Source organism: Pelodiscus sinensis, chromosome 11, assembly GCF_052426305.1.
Source record: "Pelodiscus sinensis isolate ZL-2025 chromosome 11, ASM5242630v1, whole genome shotgun sequence".
In the NCBI taxonomy this organism is placed as follows: Eukaryota; Metazoa; Chordata; order Testudines; family Trionychidae; genus Pelodiscus; species Pelodiscus sinensis.
The window spans coordinates 47,702,085-47,714,509 of NC_143062.1; the positions used below are offsets into that span (position 1 = coordinate 47,702,085).

Sequence of the window (12,425 nt, forward strand, 5' to 3'; positions counted from 1 at the left end):
GAAGGTAGAACAACAAGTAATGGGCTTAAACTCAGTGGCTGCGTCTAGACTGGCAAGTTTTTCCGCAAAAGCAGCTGCTTTTGCAGAAAAACTTGCCAGCTGTCTACACTGGCCGCTTGAATTTCCGCAAGAACATTGACGATCTCATGTAAGAAATCAGTGCTTCTTGCGGAAATACTATGCTGCTCCCGTTCGGGCAAAAGTCCTTTTGTGCAAAAGCTTTTGCACAAAAGGGCCAGTATAGACAGCTCAGATTTGTTTTGCGCAAAAAAGCCCTGATCGCGAAAATGGGATCGTGGCTTTTTTGCGCAAAAGCGTGTCTAGATTGGCAGGGACGCTTTTCCGCAGAAAGTGCTTTTGCGGAAAAGCGCCCGTGCCAATCTAGACGCTCTTTTCCGCAAATGCTTTTAACGGAAAGCTTTTCCATTAAAAGCATTTGCGGAAAATCATGTCAGTCTAGACGTAGCCAGTAAGAGGGATTTAAGTTAGATATTAGGAAAAACTTTCAAACTGAGGCTAGTTAAGTACTAGACAGGATCACAAAGAAAAAACAGTTTCTTGCCATTTCAACCAGAAAGGACACTGTCTCAACGACTTAATTACCTGCATCCTGCTTCAGAAGCCTTTTAAATCTGCGCTTGAAAGGGAATCCTCTGAACTGTCATTCATGCTAAAATTCGACACTCTACATGGGGGGCTCAACAAAGACTCTGGCTATCTTACCCGTTACAAAGATAGCCTCCCCAATTATCACCTCTAATACCATTAGCTCACAGACATTTACCTCCCTCCCCCTCCCCCCCCGCATACCCCTTCTGTTCTGAAATTTGGTTTGTCCTTTTCATATGTGTTCATTTTTTTAAACTGTATCCTTTGGTATATATGGTTGTGACTATTTTCTTCCACTATTTGATCTGAGGAAGTGGGTCTGGCCCACGAAAGCTCATCTAATAAACCATCTTGTTAGTCCTGTATTTTTTTTTTTATCAAGGATGGTTATGGAATCCCCTCACAGGAGTTTTTTAAAAACAGGTTAGACAAAACCTGTCAGAGAGGGTCTAGGTGTATGTGGTGTGGCCAGGGTCATGGGTGGAACAGACGACCTCTGAAAATTTCTTCTACTCCTACTATGATTCTATATTAAAAGGTCATGCTCAGAGTTGATATAATATCACAAACCTAATACAGAATATTGAGGAAGTCTTTCTTTCTTATTGGTTACTGTAATAGTGTTTAGCTCCTAAGAAAAGACAAGTACTCTAGTGAAACCACAATGAGCTTTAGATAACATATAATAGAAATAGAGACCTCAGATTTGGATTTTTTTCAATTGTCCTAACTTCTTCCAAATGGGCCCCAATTCCGCAAACAAGCTTTATGGCCAAGAGTAGAATCCCAAATCAATGGAACATTTGTAGTAGTAAAATTAAGCACGTGAATAAGTATTTACAGGATTGGGGATGTGGTCATTAGCAGCCAGAAAATATTCATTCTGGAGGACAAGACTACAGTTGTTTCATAAATTATGCAAAATGCAGACATTATACTCAATATTTAAGTCTATGACATACGCAAAAACGCAAGTGATTCAGGTGGTAACAGATCTCATAAGATATGTCTACACAGCAGCCTTATCTCAAAATAATTACGTAATTTGTGCTACACCGGAATAGCACACCGGTTATTTCAAAATATATTTCAAAATAACACGTACGTTTAAAGACCCGGAATTACTATTTCGGGATACTTTCGGTATCCCGAAATAGCGCTGCTATCTAGACGTACCCATATTCTTTTCAGAATGATACAAAACTCTTCTTCCTGATATAGAAGCTAGATGGAAGACGACCCTGCTGGCTTCTCCCAAATTCATAGGGAAGCTGACATCACATTATCATCAAACTCAAATTCTTGTATATCTAGGGAAAGTTAAAAAGAATTATAATCTTGATACTGAATTTTTCTGACTGATGTCACAACCCTTATTTGCTAACACAGTTCTGGCTTGTTATGGAGCAAACTTTCACTACAAGAACAGGAACCTTGATCCAAAACTATCTAGGCCATGTCTCCTCTACAAAATTAAGTTGGCCTAATCTACGTCAGCATGCAGCCGCCACAATAACTACCTTGCTCGTTTTTGTCCACACTTTTCTTCTTGTGTTGGAGATGTGCATCTCCATCAGAACTTATACTGATTATACTATCAGTGTGGGGAATTGTGAGGTGGCTCCTAAAAGCCAGTAAGAGTTGACTCAAGCAACACAGTGCTGATACTGATGCTGCATCTACTGGGGATGTTATGGATAACTGGGGATGCTTACCAGTTAATCGGTACCTGAGGAGCAGCCCCGCTCTGCCAGCAGCCAGCTGCAGACAAAGGGCTGCTGCAGCCCTGAGAGGGGCTGGAGGCAGACAGGTGGAGCAGCCTCCCTGCCAGTCCCCGTTTAATCAGCTGTCCGGTTATACTTAATGGATTTTACATCCCTAGCATCAGCTTAACTATACTGATCACGACTCTATGCCATGTTCGGAGGTAGAGAGATTCAGATGGCCACGTAGTGCGCTTACATCGGCGGGAGCCAAAATTGAAGTACAGACACTCCCATAGTTAGGTCAACTTGGTTGCGTAGACTGGGTCTTGGCCATCTGCAGCAGTTTGTCTTCATAAAGACTTTTCCACCATAAAAATGACAATCACAATACTGTCACCCTCCTTCTACTTCTAAACCCCCTATGAAAAACATCATAGGAGCATAAGAATGGCCATCATGGGTCAGACCAACAGTCCATCCAACCCCGTATTCTGTCTGCCAACAGTGGTAAATACCAGATGCCCAGAGGGAGGGAACACAAGTAATCCTCACGTGATCCCCCCCCCCCCGGCCCCGTCACCCACCTCAAGAGAAACAGAGGTTAGGGACACCATTCCTACGCATCCTGGCTAATAGCCATTGATCAACCAAACCTCCATGAATCTATCTAGCTCTTTTTTGAACCCTGTTAAAGTCCTAGCCTTCACCACCTCCTCTGGCAAAGAGTTCCACAGGTTGACTGTGCGCTGCGTGAAGAAAAACTTCCTTTTGTTTGTTTTAAACCTGCTGCCTATTAATTTCATGTGGTGACCCCTAGTTTATATTGTGGGAATAAGTAAACAACTTTTCCTTATTCGCTTTTTCCATATCAGTCATGGCTTTATAGACCTCTATCACTCCCCCCCCCCCCCGCCCCCGTTCTTTTCTAAGCTGAAAAGTCCCAGTCTTTTTAATCTCTCTTCATACGAGATCTGTTCCAGACCGCTAATCATTTTTATTGCCCTTTTCTGAACCTTTTCCAATGTTAATACATCCAAAACCAAAAATCCTACCCCAAGCAGAGATATTATCCTAAGGGAGAAGTGCCAGAGATTCTATGAGGTCCACTAAGCATTTCTTTATTGCTATTTATTTGATATGCTCAGACACCACAGTGCTGAGCAACCGGATAAAACAGAGAGGCTACATCTACACTGCAGGCTTCTTGAGCAAGAACTGTTTTACATAAGAGTTCTTGTGCAAAAGGTCTTCCACAACAGTGCGTCCACACTGCCATGTGCTTTTGTGCAAGAGCGTCCATGGCAGAGTGGATGCTCTCTTGCACAAGAAAGCTCTAATAGCCATTTTAGCCACAGGGCTTTCTTGCACAAGAAACCTCTGTTTCCTGTCTACACTGCCTTCTTGTGGAAGAGCTCTTATTAGCCACAGGGCTTTCTTGCACAAGAAACCCCTGTTTCCTGTCTACACTGCCTTCTTGTGGAAGAGCTCTTATGCAAGAGGGCTTATTCCTCATGGGGAGAGGAATAACTCTTGCGCAAGAAGCCCTGTTTTCCGACACTTTACTGTAAATTTACTTGCGCAAGAATGCGTGTGCAGTGTAGACACACTGCAAGTTTTTGCACAAGAACAGCTGTTCTTGTGCAAAAAGCCTGCAGTGCAGACATAGCCAGAGAGATTGAGATCATGGCTGACTGGAAAGGTCTCTGAAATATGGTCTTCTGGAAGTTTGTTTTTAAATAACATTTATTTCTTTTTAATGCTTCATTACAAGTACACAATTTGCTTTAAATGAACTGCACTGGTTTTATCCATGCTTCTTGTTACTGAATTTAGACCTTAATACTCAGTTTAGTGCCATTTTCTGGTATGCTTCTCCTCTTCACCAACCCTTCTACTAAACCAAATAAAATTTCCACGCGTTTTTTAATACCATATGTTGGGGCTAGCTAGTTTTCTCTTGGCCTCCTTCATATGATGAGCAACACAGCTTTTTGTAGATAAGGAAACTGCAGATGAAGGGGGAATGGTAGAAAAATAAATAACTTAAGAACTCTGTCACCAGATGAAATGTTGCTTAGTTTTTACAAGATGCTGTAAATGACTTAAGAGAAAACTAAGAGGAGATAGAAATATGGGACCAAATTAGACCTGTGTGTAAACACATAGAATTTGGCTGTATCCCATCCACATTGTGCTGAATTTGGTGCACTCTGGATTAAAAAAAATACTTTGGAAACCTGAGACCTTAAAAGTAGTGTTTTCAGGGTTGAAAGTACAGTACAGGCTGCATACTAATTCACTTTTTTGCCTTTCGCGATTGTGAGCTAGTGCTACATGCGATTATTTTTGTGATGAACACCTCTAGGAAATACACTGACGCGTTCCTTGTAGAACAAACTGTCAGTGAATGGTACCCTTTGGGCATTACCAGGCTGTGCAAAATCAGAACTGTTGACATCTTGCCAGTCTTCTGACCATTGCTTTAGTGTGCACCAAGAGTATTTTAAAAGCAAAGGGACCTCGAAGTCCAAATGTACCGGTATTAGTATTACTATACGTCATGTCATCATCCAATTGGTTTCTCTTTAGTAGAAAGATTCTTAGCATGACAGACCCACTAAAGGATGTCTCAATTCACAGTCACAGGCATGGTAACCAATAGTTTCTCCTTTGTTTGTTTTGCACATTGTTGAGGGAGATAAACCACGTTAGCCAAAAGTAAAAAAGACTTTATTTTGAAAAAAAAATTATTAGCCCTTACAATGAGCCACTATGTTTGCCTATTTATCTGCTTAATGTTGACAATTATACCAGTTACTGCTTTAAAGCCACCTGTGCCCATCCACTAAACATACACCGCTTTTATATTTATTTTTAATGGACACATGTACAGTAAAACTCCAATAGTCCGGCATCTGACAGTCTGGCACTCCTGATGGTCCGGCACCATCAGGAACCCTGAAGTGCTCCGGACAGCCGGACCATTGGAGCTGCTCTGCCTCTAGCTTCCCAGATTCAGCCGCTGCTAAAACTGACCAGCGGCTGAATCGAGGAAGCCGGAGGCAGAGCAGCTGGGGCGCTGCCAGGTAGGTCCCCTAGCGCTGCCCCTCGGGGCTGCGGAACCAACCGGGCAGCACCCCAAGTGTCCCCAATTCAGCCGCTGCTGAAACTGACAGGCAGCTGACTCGAGGTGCGGAGCTACTGGACCAACCCGACAGCACCCCAGCTGCTCTGCCCCAGGCGTCCCCAAGTCAGCCGCTGCTGAAACTGACCAGCGGCTGACTCCAGGAAGCCCAGGGCAGAGCAGCTCTACCCCAGGCTTCCTGGAGTCAGCCGCTGGTCAGTTTCAACAGCGGCTGAATCTGGACGCCTGGGACAGAGCAGCTGGGGTGCTGCCGGGTTGGTCTCGCTGCACCAAGGATCGGCGCTACCGGACCAACCCGGCAGCACTCCAGCTGCTCTGCTGCAGGCATGCCCGATTCAGCCGCTGCTGGTCAGTTTCAGCAGTGGCTGAATCAGGGACGCCTGGGGCAGAGCTGGACTATCGGAAGGGGGGGCTATGAGGGGTCTGGGGTGGCATCCCCCCCACCCCAGACCCTTCATAGCCCCCCCTTCCGATAGTCCGGCATATTGATAATCCGGCACCCCCTGGGTCCCAAAGGTGCCAGATTATCGGAAGTTTACTGTATATTGGATATACATGTACACTGGATTTCTTGCTACTGTCTGTTCTTTAAACCTTGTTATCTCCCTCCAACAAAGTTTTTGCTATATAGGATCCTGTGTGGCCCTAATTCTGCATGTTGGGCCTCAGGCTGCCTTTTGCTATACTATTTGAAACATTTTCTCTAGCATGTCATGAATATATCACTATTCCGGCAGACGGTGAAAAGTGGCAGCAGAAAGAGAAATTCATCAGTTCAATGGACAAGATTACTGACTGTCAAATCAGAAACCAGGAATAATAAAGTCAGACAAGAAGCTGATTTTATGGGACCAATGGATTGAGTGATAATTTTCTTTTTTGTGGCTTGAGCAGACAAAATGTGTACACTGCGAGATGAGAAAATTACCATTCTTGCACATGCATGATTTGTACCACTGTTTTAAAGTATAAAAATAGTTTGGGGGCAGTACTAAAAAAGAACTATCAATAGTTTCAGGGGGAGAAACAATTTTGAATGAACAATCAGGGTTTGAAAACCTCACTTGCTGGGGGCAATAAGGAATTAGAAAAAAAAGGGGGCGGGGGCATACAGGGACCTGAACAGTATGAGCAAAAAGGAAAGCCTCAGAGATAAGTTATGCAGGAGCCAATATTCCCTTAAGAGAAAGGAAAGTGGACCTGTAGTACTGCTAATAATTTCTTGTAGGAGGGGTTTTAACTGATGAAGCAGAGCAGTCCAAGGGCTGCTGTTATTTTAGGTAGACCAGGATGCAGAAAGGAGTTTGTGGGCAGATGGATAAAGTTGTCGGGGGAAAGAAATATAGAAGAAAAAAAAGAAGGGGTGAAGGTACGAGGGGTGAGTGAGAAATTGAGTAAGGGAAAGTAAAACACAGAAACACAGGCAGAGAAAGACAGATCTGTGGGGGAAGTGGAAGACATATGAAATAGAAAATATGGGTGAGAAGGTACAAGATGTAGGAAAGAAAACCACTAGGTATAAAGGACACTGAAGAGGAGAAGGAAAAGAAGGGACACCACATACTTAAAGCAACACAGACAAAAAGACATAATTGATAATAGTTAAGAAAAAGAGGAGGGAAGCAAGAAAGGGAAACCAGGAAAAAGGAGTGAATTACAATCGGAAAAGTTCTTTCACTAGAAAGCTGATTGACAATACTATAAAGAAATAGAATACAAAACAGTGAACAGGTTTTAATTGTGGGTGTCCTTACTGGGGGCCAAGAGGTCTAAGTTTTGTTTTACCTGGGCAGGGAGGCTTCATCCTTGTGCTCAGTGGTGCTGGAAATTTTTTTCAAGCTCAAGTCCTAAGTACGGAACATAACAGCCATACTGGGTCGGATCAATGGTCTATCTAGCCCAGGGGTGGGCAAGAATTTTTACCAGGGGGCCACTTCAAAAATTTTTTAAGTAGCCCAAGGCCATCCTGGAAGGGATGGGGCCTAAACAGGAAGGGGTGGGACCTAAATGGGAAGGGGCTACTGGATCCTCAAACCATGATTGGTCTGGGGGTGGGGGAGCCCCTATGCCCCCCCTTCCCACTAGGCACCCATACCCTGGAAGAGGCTTTGCACGCTCCCCCACCTCCAGGCCAATCAGAACCTGGGAGCAGGGAAGCACCTGAAGCCTCTTCCCGCCCTGTAAGGAGCACGTGGCACTTTGAAGTGCCATGGGCTCCTCGCAGGGCGGGGGCAGGGCAAAGGAAGCTTCATGCTGCCCCCCTTCCCCAATTGGCCTGGGGGCGGGGGAGCACGCGAAGCCTCCTTTGCTCTCCCCCCAACCTTGCGAGCAGCTCGCTGCACTTCAAAGCACCATGTGCTCCTGGCAGGGCGGGAGGCGGCTTTGGGCACTTTCCCACCCCTGGGCCCTAATTGGCCTGGGGGCAGGGGAGCAGCAAGGCCTCCACTGGCCGGATTCACCCACTTGGAGGGCCAGATCCGGGCCACAGAGGCCCCTTTTCCCACCCCTGATCTAGCCAAATATCCCGTCCCTGAAAGCATCAAGGGCCAGATGCTTCAGAGGGAATTAACAGAACAGGCCAATTTCAAGTGATGCATTCCAGCATATCTGATCCCAGCTTCAAGCATTTGGAGGTTTAGGGAGCCCAACCATCATGGCTAACAGCCATCGGTGGAACTATCCTTCATGAACGTATCTAATTCTTTTTGGAACCCAGTGACTTTTTTGGCTTTCACAACTTTCCAGGGCAACAAGTTCCACAAATTCATTGTGTGTTGTGTGAAGAAGTACTTCCTTTTTATTTTAAATCTACTGCCTATTTATTTTTATGACGACCATAACGTGTTATATAAAGTGGCAAATAACACATCCCTATTTACTTTCTCCATACCAGTCTTAATTGTATGGTAATTTATCATATTCCCCTTAGTTGTCTCTCTTCTAATCTGAGCAGTCCCAATCTTTTAAATCTTTCCTTGTATGGACGCGGTTTCATATGCCTAATAACGTTCCTTGTGCATTTCTGAATCTTTTTCAATTCTAATATATCTTCAAGATGACGCAACTTGAATGACACACACTATTCAAGGTGTGGGTACACCATGGTATTAAGTTGCATTATGATAATAAAACTGAAACCAGCTACCCCTTTTCTCACGGTTCCTAATAGTCTGTTGGCATTTGACTGCCACTGCACGCTGAGCAGATATTTGCAGAGAACCAACCATGATAACTCCAAGAGCTCTTTCTTGAGTGGCAGCAGCTAATTTAGAACCAATGATTTTGTCTGTGTAATTAGATTTACCAGCCTACAATTTCCAGCATCACCTCTGGGGCCTTTTTTTTAAAATCAGCATTACATTAGCTATCCTGCAGTCATCCGGCAGAGAGGCTGGTTTAAGTGATAGGTGGAATACCAGAGCTAGTAGTTCAGCAATTTCAAATTAGAGTTCCTTCAGAATTCTGGGTAGAACACCATCTGGTTCTCATGACTTACTACAAACTACAATTTTTTCTAAAACCTCCTCGACCAACACCTCACTCTGGGATAGTTCCTTCAATTGTCGCCTAAACAGAATGACTTGACTGTGGGGCTCTCGCTGAGTGCAGGGAAGATTGTTGCAGAGAATTCATGTAATCCACACAATGGCCTTGTCTTTCTTGAGTGCTCCTTTAGTGCCTTGATCATCCAGTGGCCTCACTAACAGGCTTCATGCTTCTGATGTACTTAAAAAAAAAACAAAAAAACCTGTGCTAATAGATTTGTTGTTCTTGACTATTTCCTCTTCAAACTCTTTATTGGCCTGCTGCCTTGCACTTTTATTTTCGACTTGACAGAGTTTATATTCATTCCTATATTTCTCATTCAGATCTGACTTCCAATTTTCAAAGGATGCCTTTTTGCCTCTATCTGCTCTCTTTTACTCTGCTGTTTAGCCATGCTGACTTTTTTTTTTAATATTTGGGATATACATTTAGTTTGAGCTTCTATTATGGTGTTTTATATGATGTTCCATGCAGTCTACAAGCATTTCACCTCTGTGACTGTATCTTCTTTTTTTCTGTAGTCCCTTTAAAAAATAAAATACATAAATGCTACTGTGATGGGTTTCTTTAATATTCCCCCCCCCCCAAAAGAACATTAAATTTAAATTTAAAACACATTATTGTCGCCTCTCCCAAGAGTTTCAGTTATATTCACCTCTTGGGCTGGATCCTATGTTTTACTTAAAACTAACGGTACGTCTACACAGCAGAGCTCAAGTCAAATTAAGCTACGCAACTTCAGCTACGTCAATTGCATAGCTTAAGTCAAAATAGCTTAACTCGGCTTTTGGCACTGTCTCCACAGCAAGAAGTCGAAGGAAGAACGCTCTTCCTTCAACTTCCCTTACTCCTCGTGAAATGAAGGTTGCAGGAGTCAGAGTAAGAAGTCCTCCAGCTCAACATTATTTCAAAATAAAGGCTTATTGTGTAGACATGCACTATGTTATTTGGAATAACATCAGGTATTCCGAAATAACACTGCTGTGTCAACGTACCCGAAAGGAAGAATTGCTTCTCCCCTTGTGGGTTCCAGGACACACTGCTCCACAAAGCAGTCTTTCTAGTTTGCATTAATCTTTCTTGAACCTGAATAACCAGAATTCTACACAGATATCTGTCTAGATGAGATCTTACCAATGCTTTACACATTGACATTCATGTTACCCTTTTTCTACTGAAAATGCACTCCTAGGATGGATCAGAGGACTTATTTGCCTTTTCTCCCATGGCTATGCACATAGATGGCTCCCAGTCATCCGCTGATCCACTACTACATTCATATTGCTCTACTCTCCTGCCATTTCCAACTGACAAGGCCCCAGTTCATAGAGTCATAGAATATTAGAACTAGAAGGGACCTCAAGAGATCATCAGGTCCAGTTCCCTGCCCTCAGTTTACAGCAGAAATTCTTGGATTTAGTCTTTAAGTGCATAACTGTGCACTTTGTACTATGAAAGTTGGGAAGTGTTGCAACTGCTTTGGAGGACAGGATTAAAATTCCAAATGATCTGGACAAACTAGAGAAATGGTCTGAGGTAAACAGGATGAAGTTTAATAAGGACAAATGCAAACTACTGCACTTAGGAAGGAACAATCCATTTCACACATGCAGAATGGGAAGTGTCTGTCTAGGAAGGAATACTGTCTAGAAAGGAATCTAGGGGTCATAGCGGACCACAAGCTAAATATGAGTCAGTGTGACGCTCTTGCAAAAAAAGCAAACCTCATTCTGGAATGTATTAGCAGGAATGTTGTAATTGAGAACAAGAAGTAATTCTTCCACCCTACTTCGCTCTGATTAGGCCTCAACTGGAGTAATATGTCCAGTTGTGGGCACCACATTTCAGGAAAGAGGTGGACAAATCTGAGAAGTGCAACGACTTCTAGAAAAAATGATCTCCGAGGAAAGATTGAAAGACTTGAGTGTGCTTAGTCTACACGTAACAATTTTCAAGTACATAAAAGATTGTTACAGGAAGGAAGGAGAAAAATTGTTGTTCTTAACCTCTGATGAGAGGACAAGAAGCAATGGAATTAAATTGCAGCAAGAGAGGTTTAACATCAGAAACACAAGAATGGCCATACTGGGTCAGACCAAAGGTCCGTCTAGTCCAGTATCCTGTCTGCCGACAGTGGCCAATACCAGATGCCCCAGTGGGAGGGAACACAACAGGTAATCCTCACGTGATTCTTCTTCTGTCATCCATTTGCAGACAAACAGGCTAGGAACACCATTCCTACCCATCCTGGCTAATAGCCATTGATCAACCAAACCTCTATGAATCTATTTAGCTCTTTTTTGAACCCTGTTAAAGTACTAGACTTCACCACATCCTCTGGCAAAGAGTTCCACAGGTTGACTGTGCGCTGAGTGAAGAAAAACTTCCTTTTGTTTGTTTTAAACCTGCTGCCTATTAATTTCACGTGATGACCCTTAGTTCTTATATTGTTGGAACAATTAAATAACTTTTCCTCATTCACTTTTTCCACACCAGTCATGATTTTATAAACTGCTATCATATCCCCCCACCCCTCTTAGTCTCCTCTTTTCTAAGCTGAGAAGTCCAAAAGTCTTTTTAATCTCTCTTCACATGGGACCTGTTCCAAAACGCTAATAGTTTTTGTTGCCCTTTTCCGAACCTTTTCCAAGGCCAATATATCTTTTTTGAGATGAGGTGACCACATCTGCACACAGTAGTCAAGATGTGGGCGTACCATGGTTTTGCTTTTGACAAAATTTGCTTTTTTGACTGCAGCTGCACATGTAGTGGATGTTTTCAGAGAACTATCCACAATGACTCTAAGATCTCTCTTGAGTAGCTGTAGCTAAATTAGTCATCATATTGTATGTATAGTTGGGATTATGTTTTCCGATGTGCATTACTTTACATTTATCAAAATTAAATTTCATTTGCCATTTTGTTGCTTAATTACTTAGTTTGTTGACATCTTTTTGAAGCTCTTCACAGTCTGGTCTTAACTACCTTGAGCAATCTGGTATCATCTGCAAATTTTGTCACCTCACTGTTTACCCCTTTCTCTAGATCATTTATAAATAAGTTGAATAGGATAGTTCTCAGGACTGACCCTTGAGGGACCCCCTCTAGTTACCTCTCCACTCTGAAAATTTACCATTTATTCCTACCCTTTGTTAATTGTCTTTTAACCAGTTCTCAATCCATGAGAGGACCTTCCTTCTTATCCCTTCACAACTGACTTTACTTAAGAGCCTTTGGTGACGGACCTTGTCAAAGGCTTTCTGGAAATCTGTATCCACTGGATCCCCTTCTTCACATATTTGTTGACCCCCCTCAAAGAACTCTAGTAGATTAGTAAGGCATGATTTTCCTTTACAGAAACCATGCTGACTTTCCTCCAACAAATTATGTTCATCCATGTGTCTGACAATTTTATTCTT

At 43.0% G+C, this 12,425-nt stretch overlaps 1 protein-coding gene across 14 annotated transcripts in view; it reads right to left on the minus strand.

Moving 5' to 3' along the window:
* Nucleotides 1-12,425, minus strand: part of ATXN7 (ataxin 7) — a 179,769-nt gene that overhangs the window by 115,453 nt on the left and 51,891 nt on the right. For 6 of the 14 annotated variants that reach the window (XM_089781267.1, XM_089781272.1, XM_089781266.1 and 3 more), the window contains one exon: nt 1,786-1,919. The exons of the other annotated variants lie outside the window; for them this stretch is intronic. In XM_089781267.1, the coding sequence (XP_089637393.1) occupies nt 1,786-1,873 (88 nt within the window). In that variant the 5' untranslated portion in view covers nt 1,874-1,919. The remainder of the gene's footprint in view (nt 1-1,785; nt 1,920-12,425) is intronic. 14 annotated transcript variants of the gene reach the window in all.